The 14,650-nt window shown below is 32.6% G+C and overlaps 4 protein-coding genes across 6 annotated transcripts; 2 read left to right on the top strand and 2 right to left on the bottom strand.

Moving 5' to 3' along the window:
• Nucleotides 1-6: 6 nt before the first annotated feature.
• LOC105286753 (glutamyl-tRNA(Gln) amidotransferase subunit B, mitochondrial) lies at nucleotides 7-3,690 on the bottom strand. 3 transcript variants are annotated; one of them, XM_011351912.2, is made up of 10 exons: nucleotides 3,478-3,690; nucleotides 3,160-3,307; nucleotides 2,968-3,081; nucleotides 2,718-2,890; nucleotides 2,466-2,614; nucleotides 2,160-2,392; nucleotides 1,876-2,064; nucleotides 1,673-1,806; nucleotides 1,481-1,604; nucleotides 7-1,368 (listed from the first exon to the last, which is right to left on the bottom strand). In XM_011351912.2, exons 1-10 carry the CDS (start codon nucleotides 3,591-3,593, stop codon nucleotides 1,153-1,155), a joined length of 1,596 nt encoding a protein of 531 aa, XP_011350214.1. In that variant the 5' UTR covers nucleotides 3,594-3,690; the 3' UTR covers nucleotides 7-1,152. The 3 variants fall into 3 exon arrangements, with proteins under 3 accessions (XP_011350214.1, XP_011350215.1, XP_011350216.1); XM_011351913.3 differs by having other exon boundaries at nucleotides 3,446-3,551; XM_011351914.2 differs by lacking the exon at nucleotides 3,478-3,690 and having other exon boundaries at nucleotides 2,718-2,886; nucleotides 3,160-3,301.
• Nucleotides 3,691-3,792: 102 nt separating this feature from the next.
• Nucleotides 3,793-5,374, bottom strand: LOC113562614 (peptidyl-prolyl cis-trans isomerase 5-like). The gene is given in 5 exon segments (XM_026972457.1): nucleotides 3,793-4,326; nucleotides 4,414-4,577; nucleotides 4,580-4,597; nucleotides 4,681-4,888; nucleotides 5,192-5,374. Coding segments are annotated over 5 exon segments (609 nt in total). The 5' UTR covers nucleotides 5,276-5,374; the 3' UTR covers nucleotides 3,793-4,191.
• Nucleotides 5,375-5,977: 603 nt separating this feature from the next.
• Nucleotides 5,978-11,003, top strand: LOC105286752. The gene is made up of 7 exons (XM_011351910.3): nucleotides 5,978-6,095; nucleotides 7,172-7,252; nucleotides 7,606-7,701; nucleotides 8,048-8,695; nucleotides 8,794-8,990; nucleotides 9,208-9,464; nucleotides 9,618-11,003. Exons 2-7 carry the CDS (start codon nucleotides 7,172-7,174, stop codon nucleotides 9,923-9,925), a joined length of 1,587 nt encoding a protein of 528 aa, XP_011350212.2. The 5' UTR covers nucleotides 5,978-6,095; the 3' UTR covers nucleotides 9,926-11,003.
• Nucleotides 11,004-11,104: 101 nt separating this feature from the next.
• On the top strand, nucleotides 11,105-14,400 carry LOC105286751 (peptidyl-prolyl cis-trans isomerase FKBP8). Its single transcript, XM_011351909.3, has 5 exons — nucleotides 11,105-11,940; nucleotides 12,396-12,755; nucleotides 12,832-13,025; nucleotides 13,123-13,403; nucleotides 13,554-14,400. Exons 1-5 carry the CDS (start codon nucleotides 11,914-11,916, stop codon nucleotides 13,865-13,867), a joined length of 1,176 nt encoding a protein of 391 aa, XP_011350211.2. The 5' UTR covers nucleotides 11,105-11,913; the 3' UTR covers nucleotides 13,868-14,400.
• Nucleotides 14,401-14,650: the final 250 nt, after the last annotated feature.

The raw sequence follows: 14,650 nt of genomic DNA, 5'->3' as shown, positions 1-14,650 counted from the left end.
GCTTTATAGTAAACGGTTTAGACTTACTTTAAATCGATTATTAGAAAAAGGAAAAAAAGCTGTTAATCTTTACGGACAGTTTTCTTTTTTAACAAATCACGTTATCGATGTTGATTCTTTATAAGGATATTTTGTAAATATATAATAGACAATGGTGATGTGGCATTTTAGTAATTGAAACAGAAGTTTTACCCAAGGCAAATACTCTGACTGCATACAAGTAAATCCGCAATAAATCATTAAACAAATGAGTCCGTTTGCATTACCGAAGCAATAAACGAATATCTGTTAGACTTAACTAAATTAGGTGGTAAAAAAAAGTAATCAAAGAACATGACTTTTTCAAATGCTACTCAAGTGGCCTTTCTCTAAAGACTGCAATTTATAAATCTTTCCATCATTGCCATTTTCGCAGTATACACGGAATTTGACGCATATGTACGGGAGTAAATGTTTTTAATTACTCTTTAATAATGCAGTTTTCTTATATAATATCACAGATGATACGTAAAATATATTTTAGACATACCAGAAGATTTTTAATGTCCTTAAAACTAAAAACGCTGAAACGCTGCTATGTGTTAAAACTGCAGCCGTGGCTTCAGTTTGCGCTGTTGGTGTGGTAGAATCTGTGTTATTATTTTTAACTATTTGTCCAATGTAAAACGCATCGTTACCTATTATTTTCTTGTAGCAACACCAATAATGGTTGCCCAATAAACTCCGGATACAGACGAACTTATAAATATTGGATAATGGAATGTGTAATTGACAGTAGGCATGTTTTTTAATGATATTATTGTAAACAATTGTATAAAAAAAAAGGATGACTCAATGTAGTTATTTCGTAATGAAGTTTATTAGAAAATAACACTTGTGTAAATATTTAATATATATAGTCTTTACATGAACCTTACTTTTATTATTTATTGTTTCGCTAGTTTAAGCCACACACTTATATATACATTACATATTTGTTTATAAACATTATATATAATGTACGAAATTGATCAATGCACCAAGTGTATTTGCTTGAAGGTAAGTAACTAACCAAATTATGTTTATATTTGAACAATTTATTCAAATATGCAATACATAAAATTATAAAATTAATTTTATAGATCTAGTATCTATATATCTATTTACAATTTACTACTTTAATAATTTTTCCATCATTTTTGCAACAGCAGCCATATCTGCACGTTGCTCCGTGATCTTTGCAATTTCTCCCAATAATGCATTAAGCAATTTCTTTTTGCCATTTTTATATGCCGATACAATTTTTGGATTTTTCTCAATAACTCCCAAGCATATTTGTTCTAGTTGTTTCTCATCCGATATCAGAAACCAGTTGTGCTCCTTAACGATCTATACATAATGAACAAATGGAAATTACATACGTTATGTAAGTTAAGCAATTATTAAATGTTTCTTTTCTCTGTCAAAACTGTATATTTTTATTAGAAAGATAGAATTTTACTTCTCTGGGAGACTTTTTACAATCAGTTGTTAAATTGTCCAAAATCCTCTTTGCCGTTACTAAGTTGATTAATTTGTCTTGTAACAAATTAATTATCTGACCAATGAAATCTTGATGTAGTATACTGTAAATTTATAAGGTGAGTGCTTTTCAATTAATATTAGTTTGCTGTAATAATAGAAGTAACCTTACCAAAACTCGACTGTTAAGTCATTTTCGTGAATAAAAGTCAATACATTCATGACGAGAAACTTGGCGACTAATGGGGGATCACAGTTCTCATTTCTTATTATCTCGTTAAATAATTTTAATAATGCAAGGTCACTCTAAAAGAACATGAAATTTTAACGTACCGTCTTTTTCATATCTTTTAAATAATAATTATTTAGATTTACCATTAAAGATACTACTATTTCCGGCGGTATTTTAAAAGCATCCCTCAATCTTTGACGTATCTGTTCTGGCAATTCAGGTAATTGCTTCTTCAATTCTACAGCATCGACCAATTTGTCCTTATTCGGTAAATCTTCTCTGACATGTATACGTAAAGGTGGCAAGTTCGTTTCAGGTATAAATCTATAATCCTGAAAATATTCTTTTTTTTACAACAAGTTTAACAATGTAATAATCCGCGAGTGCGCGTTAAGAATAATCTCGCAAAATAAAAATCTTATATTACTTCTTTCTCTTCTTTCTCGCGCATAAGAACGGTCCTCTTGTTTTCCGCATCCCACGCCCGGGTCTCATTAAATATCTCACCGTTGTTCTCAAGAACGGAGATATGCCTACTTATTTCGTATTTGATAGCCGCAGCAACGGCGCGCACGCTTCCAATGTTCTTTATTTCCGTCCGAATGCCCAGATCATTTTGGTTACTTACAGAAACATTGGCATCGACACGAAGTGCTCCTTCTACAATTCAAGGATCGTAAAACATTACACATTAGTTGTACATTAGTTATAATTAAAAAAAAATAGTTCCAACCTTCCATCTTGCCACTGCAAGCACCCAGTTGCTGTAAAATGAATACAAGCTCCTTTACAAGAGCAGCGGCTTCCTCACCATCGACCAAGTCGGGCTCAAATACGAATTCCATCAACGGTATCCCGGCACGATTGAGATCGATGAAACTCCTGTAGAAGAGTCAATGACAAGAATTTAATCGGAATGTTTCAATTTTTTGCCTGAAATTAATTAAATTAAACAACTGGACAGAAATTTATTGCTGCCAGATACCTTGCTGCATCTTCATCGTGCAAACTTTTACCGCTGTCCTGCTCTATCTGGATCTGTTTGATCTTAGAAGACTTCAAGTATGATGATTTATGAATGCCTGGAGTGTACACGTGAAACTTAATTTCTCCATTGACCGCAATGGGTTGCCTCTGTTGAGTGATTTGGAATCCTGCCTACACAAATCACGACTGATGAAGGCATGAATGTATAATATGTTTTAAGTTCCACAATATTCTTACAATATACTCACGGGTAAGTCCGCATAGAAGTAGTGTTTCCTCTCGAAGAAGGAAATCTCGTTCAGCTGGCAGGACAATGCCAAGCTCGCCAGCACCGTCAATTCCACGCATTTTCGGTTCAACACCTGCAATATATTCATATCTACAATAATAATTAATATTTATTGCAATATTTTGTGTACCATTAATTGTCAATTGCTTACAGGCAATGTTCCTGGTGTTGCGCAGTCGAACAATGAGACACACGAATTAATCGCACTGGCAAAGTTAGTAGATGCGCTGGAAAATAATTTCGATTTTGTTGCAATTTGAGCGTGAACTTCCAAGCCTACCGTGGATTTCCATTTTTCCCTAATAAAAAAAAACGAGAGGTTAGAACTAACAATTCGATTGCAAAACACATTTTAAGCTGAAGCATTGGAAGCATTCATTGGCTCGACATATAAATAATTTCATTAATGAAATAGTAAACTATAAAATTTTGTTTACACGTAAATATCCGTCATAGCCTAACCTCTCACCGGACTTTCGCTTCTTTTTGAATCTTCGACGACAAGAACCGCCGTGAAAGATCAAGATTCCGTTTTTTAATCCATTTGTGTGCAAATATAAAATATGCTTGCTTCTTGGGCAACATTTTTGATTGTTTTTTCAACGTCAGGTATCAAAATTCTTCGTACAGAATACAAAAGGGACAGTACCAGATGCCAATCGCTCTTGACACTAATGGACCACCATTTTGGTCCGACATTTCAGACATTCATCTATTCCACTTGACGAAATGCGATTTGATCTTCTTTTTATGGAAGCAAGGACTTGCGACAACACAGACAATACTTTAAACAATTTCTGTTTATTTGTGAATGTAAAAAATCTCTTTACAGATGTACAAAATTCATCGTGTAATACGAGTATACAGAGCTGTAAAAATGGAATAGAAACGATCGTTCCAAAAACGATTTTTATGTACGAATTGTAGTTTCAATGCTTCGTGATCCCGCGAAACGTTGTAGTCATCTCACGATGTCGTTGGTACGGCAATCTTCATTGATAGAATGAGGTTGTCAGGCAGTTATCACAACACAGAGACCGTTTGTGCAATTGATGCCATTTATACATTCGTCCAGAGAGATCAACCAATGAAGATGCCAGAGCCATCCAGCTTGGAAAAATTATCGTTCATGATACAAAGAGAGATTATAAAGAATAACGAGATGGTCAATAAATGCTGGCATTTAGTCGGTAGCGTCGTCTTTAGAAACACTAAATGGCTCTGCTACGGTCTCTGCACCACTGTCGGCAATAATGACGTCCTTTTCTGGCTTGTCACGTGAATCCGTGCTCGTTTGCTCAATTTTGCGTACCACGTCCTATAAATCGCAATTGAATGAAGGATCATACTCATGCTAAGATTAAAATAATATAAGAAATGTATAATTATCAAATTTTTTACGTACCATTCCCTTGATAATTTTGCCAAAGACAACGTGTCTACCATCGAGCCATGGAGTCTGCTTGACTGTGATAAAGAACTGAGATCCGTTGGTATCCTAACCAGCGTTGGCCATGGACAACCATCCGGCACCATAGTGTTTCAGCTTGAAGTTCTCATCATCGAACGATCACCATAGATGCTGCGACCTGAAAAATAAAATAAATCGTAGGTGCAATCAACATGCATAGGTCTGCTGTGCCAAGTAGTTGACAGAAGAAGTTGACTGAACCTCCAGTTCCGTCTCCCTTCGTAAAGTCACCCCCTTGGATCATGAAGTCCTTGATCACCCGGTGGAACTTGCTGCCTTTGTATCCCTCGCCTTCAGGTTTCTTGGCGAGCTCCACAAAATTTTTGACCGTCTTGGGAACGGTTTTACCAAAGAGGCCGATCTCTATCCTGCCTGCACTGGTGCCTCCGATCTTTATGTCGAACCATACCTGCAAATTCAATCGAGCTCATTAATTCCCAATTAATATTCATTGATCAGCTGATGCATATGAAAATTGCGGCAAGCATATTTTCGGACAAAGGCGCCGTTAATTCTGGACGGAATGAACATTTTCGCAGACAGCGATAAAAACGTCTCTCGCCCTCGTGGCTAAAAGTCGAGCGGCGATAAGGTAAAAGTGCCACGTATTCAGTGCCTAGTGCGAGCGTAATTTTTTTATTCTCCTAACGATTTGCTTTCACTACGGTTTTGAAGAAGAAATCTTCTACTATCGAAGATCGTTATGTTATACCTTGTCGGTGACTTTCGGCCCGTTTGCGACATTGTTCGCGCAGGAAACGGTGGCCACTAGGCCCAAAAACAATAACAACTTCATACTACACTCCCTCAATTGCGCAAATGTCCTACAGCTGCCTAGTGCCTACCGCTGTCGATTCCACAGCAAATCTGTCAGACTCGAGTACTGGACCACCACCAGATGCCAAGCAAGTGCGCGTGCGCGCACGTGAAATGTGGGAGCGCCTGATTGGATCATTTATTTGACGATACAACACAGGAGCGTAGCAAGAAGATATATTAATATATTATTAAAATTCAAATAAGAAGCAATGAGAAGAGTAGGAGTCGAGGAAAAGATAAGTTTATTATTAGAAACAAAGATTTTTATTAATGATGGGAAATGTAAATTAAAATATTGGAAAAGTATTATTGAAAGAATATTATACAAGTTAAGTTTATTATTTAATATTTCTATAATTTCAAATATTTATTAATGATCGTATGTTTTATGTATATATGAGTGTAATACATATGTATCTTTTACTTTTGTAAAAATACTGGTAAGGTTTTCGGCAGTTTTTCACGCAATATGTTGATATTCTGTGATTTTTCTCTCAAAGAAGATATCTGTTTCGTTATTTAAAAGAAATGTACATTATTTTACAATCTTATCATCTTATTTCCTTATTATTATATTCTTCTGACATTTTGTATAGGCTATCGATATATATTCTTTTATTCACACTAGATACTTCACTCATCACTGAAGTTGTGTTCATTGCGCATGCACGAACACGAAAACCGATCCTCATATTTCTAATTCTACCTTACTAATCTTCCTACTCTTTCGAATACTGTTGACGAAGTTAGTTGAGAAGAGGGTGGAGAAGAGTACGTCCGTAGCTTACTATTCCAAGGTACATAATCTCTACAGAATAATCCTTTATTCAGAAATATCGTATCAAATCGTAAGAGTCTAGTAAAGTATTTTTCAAGTACCCTCAATATTTTTGCTGCATGGAACAACGAATTTCTTTTTTTCTTTGATTATCACCAGAGAGGAACCTGAGAGCGGTCACGCCGCCGTTTACGCTCATATTTTTGCATTGAGAAATTTGAGAAATACAACACCGAATGTGAACTTACATTCCATTTAACATGCACATGCACATGATTTCATAATGACAAAAGATCATGTGCATGTTAAATGGAATGTAAGTTCACATTTGGTGTTGTATTTCTCAAATTTCTCAATGCAAAAATATGGGTGTAAACGGTAGCGTGACCGCTCTCCTGTTATCACATGTCCTGTGTCGTACTAGGATATGTAGTATAGGCTATAGTCTAGCGAGTGCTACGAATGCTACAAAAGACTTTCTATCCTTTTCCTTTGAAATAAAACGAAGCAGAGAAAGTGTTTTGTAGTATTCGCAGTGCTAACTGGACTATAATGATCGTACGATATAATATGACCTTTTAATGCTTAAGATTTAATATATATTTAATTTAATACAGTTAAGTGTCTCGAAATGTTCTCCGTAATAGTTAAGAACAACTTTTCGTTTATGTAGTTGTTTTGAGTTTGATTCCAATTCTACCCGTGCAGAAACAAAAGGATCAGTGAGAATCGCGTTTGTGTCACATGTTTTTGTTAGTATGAGTATGTAGGATGATTTTAATGCGCTCAGTTGGAGATTTGACGTGCTTCAGTAAAAAGAAATTATTAAATTTTAAATTATAAAACATTTATATGGAATGCTGTATAAAACTAATGTTTTGTAATTGGTTTGATTGTATAGGTAAGATGCAATAATTTATATTGTATAAGGTAGAATAAATATAGTTTACTTTAGTAACTATATGTATAATATAGCAACTATGTACTTATTTTTACATGTGGTGAAAATGTTATGAAAGATCATAATAACTATTTCACAATTGTAAAAAACCATTTTGTAATTGAATATTATGAAAAAAAAACTGTATGTTTAAGATGACCAACCCACCCTTGAAGACCTTTCAGAAGATGGATGAGATATTTGGCAGAAGCAGTGCAGATGATGGAAAACCATCGGTGGGAATAGGTTTTGTTTATGACATATTTGTTGTTAGTATAAATAGATAGGTCGATTTTAATGTGTCCAATTGAAAGTTTGTGCTCTAGTAAAAAGAAAGTATTATAAAACATTTATGTCAAATGCTTCAACAAATTAATTTTATGTAATTTTTTTGATTGTATACATAAGATACAATAATTTATATTATATAAGGTAGAATAAATACAGTTTACTTTACTAACTATATAATATAGCAACTATATAATTATTTTTACATGTGACGAAAATGTTATGAAAGATCATAATAACTATTTCACAATTGTAAAAAACCATTTTGTAATTGATTATGAAAAAAAAATTTACATTTAAGACCAAATCACCCTTGAAGACCTTGCAGAAGATGGATGAGCTACTTGGCATAAAGAACACAGAAACCATGGGTTTCCCTACCATCCGCCTATCATTGGTGAGAATAGTTTTTGTTTGTGACATATTTTTTGTTAATATGAATAGTAGGTCGATTTTAATGTGTCCAATTGAAAGTTTGTACTCTAGTACAAAGAAATTATTATAAAACATTTATGTCAAATGCTTCAATAAATTAATTTTATGTAATTTTTTTGATTGTACATGTAAGATGCAATAATTTATATTATACATATAAGGTAGAATAAATACTGTACTTTAGTAACTATATAACATAGTTATTTTTTGCAATATAGCAAGAATGTAGAGAGAATATCATAACTATTTTACAATTTTAAGAAAACCAATTTGAAATTGCGTATTATGAAAAAAATTTTATATTCAAGATGGAAACAATAAAAATGGTAAAAGAAGGACCACAGAATCCCGCCCTTAAAAGTTCGAATTGGCGAACGCCAGATGAAGCTGCAGGAAGTAATTTACTTTACCAGGTTCCAATAACAGTAATAAAAGGAATAACATCAAACAAATTCACAGACTTTGATCCGGAAAACTTGAGTGCGGATGCACTAAAAGCAGAAGCAGAATTGCTTTCTGCTGAGTTATATTCATTAGATAGTTCATTAGATGACGAAGATTCTGAAGCAGATGAAAGTATAAAAGGAAATCGATTTAAAAACCAAATAGATAAAATTACAGAAAAACAGCATGGTCAATCAAAATCAGCAGTTGAAATAAAAGATTGCCCTTTATCGAGCTTCAAAGGATTTCAGTTAGGGCAATTTGTTTCTACTCATGGCATTCACAATAAGGTGAACGTTCACAATTATTTAACAAAAATGAGTGAGAGTGATTCGATAGGTAGTTATAGAAACATAAAGAAGCAAATTATAGAAGCGGGCGTACAACATGAAGAAAAACCAAAAAAGGGTGATATCTGCATCATAAATCTTTTTGGCGCACTTAGCAATGGCACAATTGTGGATGAATGTTTTAACCGTCCTATATATGTAGGAAATCTGGATATATGCGCGGTATTATATCTATATATTTATAGCTATAAGCTACACTTTGTATTCTTATTTTAATTTAATTTATTCACACTTTGATGACGATATTATTTGAATTTTAGGGAATAGATATAGCGCTACAAACAATGCATGTGGATGAATGCGCTAGATTTGAAATTGGTTCAGTACATACTTTTAATAAGTATGGGCAAAGAACTGGCTTGGCACATAATGCAACTATTTGGTACTTAGTTAAACTGGTAAATGTGAAGAGAAAAAGCTCTGGAAAGCACAAAGATAAACCTGCACAAAATGCATTGTAATGGTCTTATAAATTATATAATTTACTTGTACATCTTTTTATTAGATTTTCTTATTCTTATATCTTATAATTTATTTTAATTTCTTATATTTTCTTCTAATCTTATCTTCCTATTCTATATTTACCTATTAGAATTAATTATTTCTAATCAAGTAATGCTGTGTAATAACAAAATATGTATTATGTATGATCACTTATTTGAATTTTTTTAAAGCTTTCCGATCACCCAAACAAGCAGTAGTTTTGTGCTGCAATACTTTCTACAAAATTGTTTTATATCGTTGGAAAAACACGGAAAGGAATGGTTCCATGAAATTAACTTGGAAGCAGTCGCAGTAAAACCTCTAAGGACATTACAGAGCATCGCATCCGCAGAAATTATAATGGGAGAGTACCAGGAGGCTGCAGAAACTATAAACTACATTCTAGAACATGGTGGTCCACCCGATTCGGAAACTAAGTTTCTAAACGGTAAAAAAGTCACTGAAATTTCTTCTTTCTTACTTTTCTTGCTCGCTAATATAAATAAACAGTATATTTTTTATTTATACATTTTTTAAATGTAAAATCCGTTATGCATATAATTTTTATAGATTTATACATGTATTTTTATATTATTTACAGATACAATAATCTTTTTCAATAACCACAAAAAGGATGTAGAAGCAACACTATATAAAAGAAGAAGAACTGAGGAGGAGTTTTGGCTTCCTAGAAGCACATGGCCTACTAATGAATGTAAAATTGATGACGGAAAAGTAATACCAAAATCAATATATAGAGAAATTAAGAAAATAAAGCGCTTTGCTTTATATACACTAAGGGTACTGGAAAAACGGGAACTTCGTTTCAGCGAAAAAGTTTTATGGATCCTGGCTATAGGAGCAAGTTCCTTTACTCTTGGTGTAGCTGTAAAAAGATTTTTTTTCTAAGAACGCAAGAAGGAAGCAGGAAACAAATGAACCTGTTAACATAATGAAAAGCATTGATCTTAATCTTATTAAGTACACTATTAGCATTGATCTCAGGTAATGCGTTTAGATTATTAGAGGCACTATTATAATCGATAATTCCAATTCGAGCAAGGAAATTTAAGGTCAAAGTTAAGGTAGATGTAAGCGAGTGAGAATTATGCAAATTTTACTTTCGGAGTTAATAGTTCCTAACTACAGTATTTTCATTATAATCATTATTGGCTGATCAAAAATCTGATAAAATATTTTTCTCTCTTCCGCTATTAGAATTCAGCAAGATATTAAGAGCATGTTGATACTGTTCACACAATTCACGAATTCTAACCAAATTTCATCACTCCTTTTTAAGTCTACATATAAAAAATTATTGTTTAACAGCAAAACCCTATATATATGTTTTTGTGATTTTTTAAATGAAGTTGTCTATGGTATTCTTTTAGAATCTGCACGATATTGTTATTATAATATTTGAGTGTGTGTTAATATCTTTTAAAAATGTTTTTTTAATCCATCGAATTTAAAAAAGAGAATAAAAAATGTATATACATATGTATGTGTATACATGGGTATATGCACGCCTGCACATAGATAAAATATACAACACATATAAACATTTTTAAAATTAAAATTGCCAAGCTGGGTATAAGCTTGCTAATTTATATGATATATATGTATATATAATAATTTTATACATGTATGTATATATACCATATTTATATGCCTTTACATATGCATAATAAATATGTGCATGGTATACATGTACATGCATCTATTATATACATATATATGTAATGTTATTATATATATTTATAGGTGCATGTTTTAAATAAAATATTTAATAAATAGTAAACCCAGAATGTGCAGATGTGTGAAAACAAGGAAAATTGTCTTTTGATTATATTATAAACTTTGAATTACAAGTATTTGTGTGCATATAATGTTGACTATATACTTTTAGTATGTTATATCCTACTCTTGTATGTTTTATATCATAATTATTATAATCAATGTATTACAGCAAAGTTAAGAATAATAAGTGTTTTTATTTTATTATACCCTGTTGAAGAAAAACGTGTATGGAACATCCTCTAATTTATTATTTATATTATTATGATTCTCACTGATAGTTATATAAAATCTGGATTGCAATTTGCGAGGATAACAAAATAAAATTTGTAAGACTACGTGTAAGGAGCTTGTTGGAGATACAGCAATTTCGTATTGAACTGCTCGGTCAATCGACAAAGATTTCTAATACATTAGAGAAATAAACAGTAATGGAATTTCAAAGGAAACGCTCGTGCGCAAACGTAAAAGCTACGCCTGGTTTGTTAATTAATTACGTATCTAATTGCTCTAAATATTAAGATTCTTGCTTGTACAGAAAAAGAATATCAAATAAAAGTAGTTAAAAATAGTGAGAGCAATATTTCTTTATAGCAATAGTTCAAATTAATACAATGTTTATTGACATATCAAACAATTTCGTTGCCCTTGTAACCGATTTGCCGAAGTACGTTACAACAAATTTATTTGTTCCAATTTTAAATGAGGTTAGCTCGCTTATTATGTTTATATATATATATTTGTAATATTAATGTTGCATATTTAAAGTATATTAGAGAGAGAAAGAGAGAACATTTAATATTCCCCATACGTTAGCGTTGTAATTAGTAACAAAAAAATATCATAAGAAACACACTTGAGTTTATGACTTCATAAGCACGAGTATACCAACACAGTCACGTGACCTACAACGTGGCATGCGCACAAGAGTCCTCATCACATCAATGTCATATTCCGTCTATCGTTGAAAGAAGTTGGAAGCTTGTCGAAGGTTCTGAGAACAAGAAATTGTTGCCACGCTTCTGTGCGGTAACTGTCGGTACATACGAAAGAGAACGTACAAGTTGATATTGTTAAGATAAAAACAGAAAAGACATCATATGGCACCTGCTTCGGTTTATTGTGATGTAAGTATTTAATTGCCAAGTTTGATTATGCCGATTCCGATCGTTTTTGTCGCTTTGACCGATCACGTCTCTCTCGTTATTTTATGCCTATTCATCGCTGTGTTTACAGCATAGCTTTCGCAGGTTTACTTCGCATTTTGCGCTATCTTAGCTATCTATTGTATTAAACGCGAGTCGTGTCAAATCCTTTGTATATTTATTGTATACAATAGAGCTGCCTTTCTGTACAAAGTGAGCAAGATATCGAGCATTTGAAATTCTGAAAAGATTGTAATAAAAGATCGCTCGCTGCAGAAAGTTTGTATGTCATTAAAAACTTTTATCGCATTGTTATAGATAATTTTATTATATTGTATTTGTGAGCAACATATTTCAGAGAATATGTAGAGAACTTGTGATTGCAGTAGAAAATTGTTGAATATATTACTAAATTAAATCCATTTTTTTTGTTTAAGTCGATTGAAGATATGGAGAATAAAACAGAGAAGGAATGTGAAGGTGAAGTAGAAGAGACTATTGTACAAGCACAAGGTTCAAAAGAAAATGAAAATGAAAACGTGGGAGAACCATCTAGCGCTCCCAAGGAAGAAATTAAGGAATCGAAAAAAACACCTGAAGTCCCAGACTGCTGGCAAGATGTACTTGGTAATTGCCAGTTGATGAAGAAAATTATAAAAGAAGGAAAAGAATGGACCAAACCAGTAAGAGGCGATATATGTACAGTAAATATCACAGGTCGTTTTGAGAATTCACAGATAACAGTAGAGGAACATACCAATCTTGAGATAATTGTAGGAGATGGTGATATAGTACAGGTATTGCACACTACTTTTCATTTATGTTGTGTATTGTATTGAAACTTTATATGTAATACCACGATTTAAACTTCAGGGCTTAGACCTGGTGATTGTATTGATGAATATAGGGGAAGTGGCTGACGTTATCGTTGAACCTAGATTTGCTTATGGCCTATCAGGAACCAAAGATATACCTGCAGGCACTCCTCTTGTATACACCGTCGAATTGTTAACAGCAAGGAGCTTTGATATTACGCAGTTCAATTACTCTCAAAGAAAAGAGCTAGCGTAAGTCTTGTTTAGATGTGTACAAAAGTTTGTCATTTTTCGAAAGTACTCGAAGCCAGTTAAAAAATAACTTTTGATTGAATTCATTTCTTTAAAGCCAGAAGAAGCGCTTACGTGGGAACTGGTGGTACGATCGAAAAGAACTGTATGCTGCGCTAGAATGTTACAAAAGGGTACTAGTTCTTACTTCAATGGAAGAGTTACTAGATGCAGAAGTGACCCAGAATAATAAAGAGGAAATGTTAAAACTCTCTTTAGTAGTGCGTAACAATATGGCAATGACACAGATAAGATTAGGACTGATTGATGCTGCTTTAGAGAATTTAAATTGTGTTTTACACCATGAACCAAACAACGTGAAGGCTTTACACAGGAAAGGTAATAAGGAAATGCTGCCTAAACTTTTTCTTTTCTGCTTTTCTTCTCCTTTGCATTCAATAAATGGACATTATATTTTTTAATTATGCAATATTACGCATTTAGAAAATAAGAAAGTGTGAATTTTTATACATGTTATATTGTTTGCAGCAAAACTATTGGCGGATAAAGGAGAGTGTAAAGAGGCCCATAATATTCTTCTTGAATTACAAAACTTGGTTCCTCACATGAAAATTCTGCAGGTTGAAATATCAGCATTGGCAGACACAATAGTGGCAAATGCTAAGAAAGAAAAGAGTTTATATCGCAGAATGTTAGGTATTAGCGGAAATGCCAATTCCAATAGTGTGCTGAGCAAGAAGAAAGAAGATAAAAATGGAATTAATAAGAAAATGTTGTGGAGTGTAGTTGGAGGAGCATCTGCTGTTATCTTTAGCATAATCGTACACAAGTTCGTTTTATAAGGAAAAAAAAAGAACAAAACATGCCGTAATGAATTATTTAAGAATTTAAGATTTTACATTGAAACTTGTTCAGCAAAATAAGACAGCCTACACGTGTGTTCTTCACAAGTAAAGTATTATGTGTTTTGATTTTTAAATATTTTTGACAAGAAAGACAATATATAATTTTATACATGATAAAGTTTTTAAATCTGAAATATGAGAACAGGTACTGGAGACATGTAAGTAATAAGAGTGCAGAATGTTTTTTTTTTTTAAATCTTTGAACCATAGTATTTCAAATGTAGTAATTTAAGTTGAACGAATCAAAAATCCTAATAAAGTAATGCAATATTCACGAGCAAATTTATAATTTATAATAGTAACGGCGTATTTTGATATACCGGACAAAAGGGAGTGTACTGTAAGGGATATGTACACCGACATGTCACAAATAAAAGAATAATTTTAATAATAATTTGTGTTTAGTCACTTTAAAAAAGTGCTATATTTAAAAGATTGTAATAAAAATTGCATTGTACTTTATTACGTAATTATATGTCCAATCTTTTTTGCCAGTTTAACGTTGCAATACTTTTGCTTTTGCGTTTTAATTTGACATGAACATTTTTTATTCAACACTAATTTCATTAAAGTATATGCACACACATACACACATATATATCTATGTGTATATATGTGTGTGTGTGTATATATATATATGTATATATATATATAAGATTTACATATATGCGCTATCTAGATGCAATTATATGTACATGCGTGCGTAAATATGTGTCTAAA

This window comes from Ooceraea biroi, chromosome 1 (assembly GCF_003672135.1).
Source record: "Ooceraea biroi isolate clonal line C1 chromosome 1, Obir_v5.4, whole genome shotgun sequence".
NCBI classification, from domain to species: Eukaryota; Metazoa; Arthropoda; class Insecta; order Hymenoptera; family Formicidae; genus Ooceraea; species Ooceraea biroi.
The sequence above is the reverse complement of the archived record's forward strand: the minus strand, read 5'-3'. Positions and strand labels throughout refer to the sequence as shown.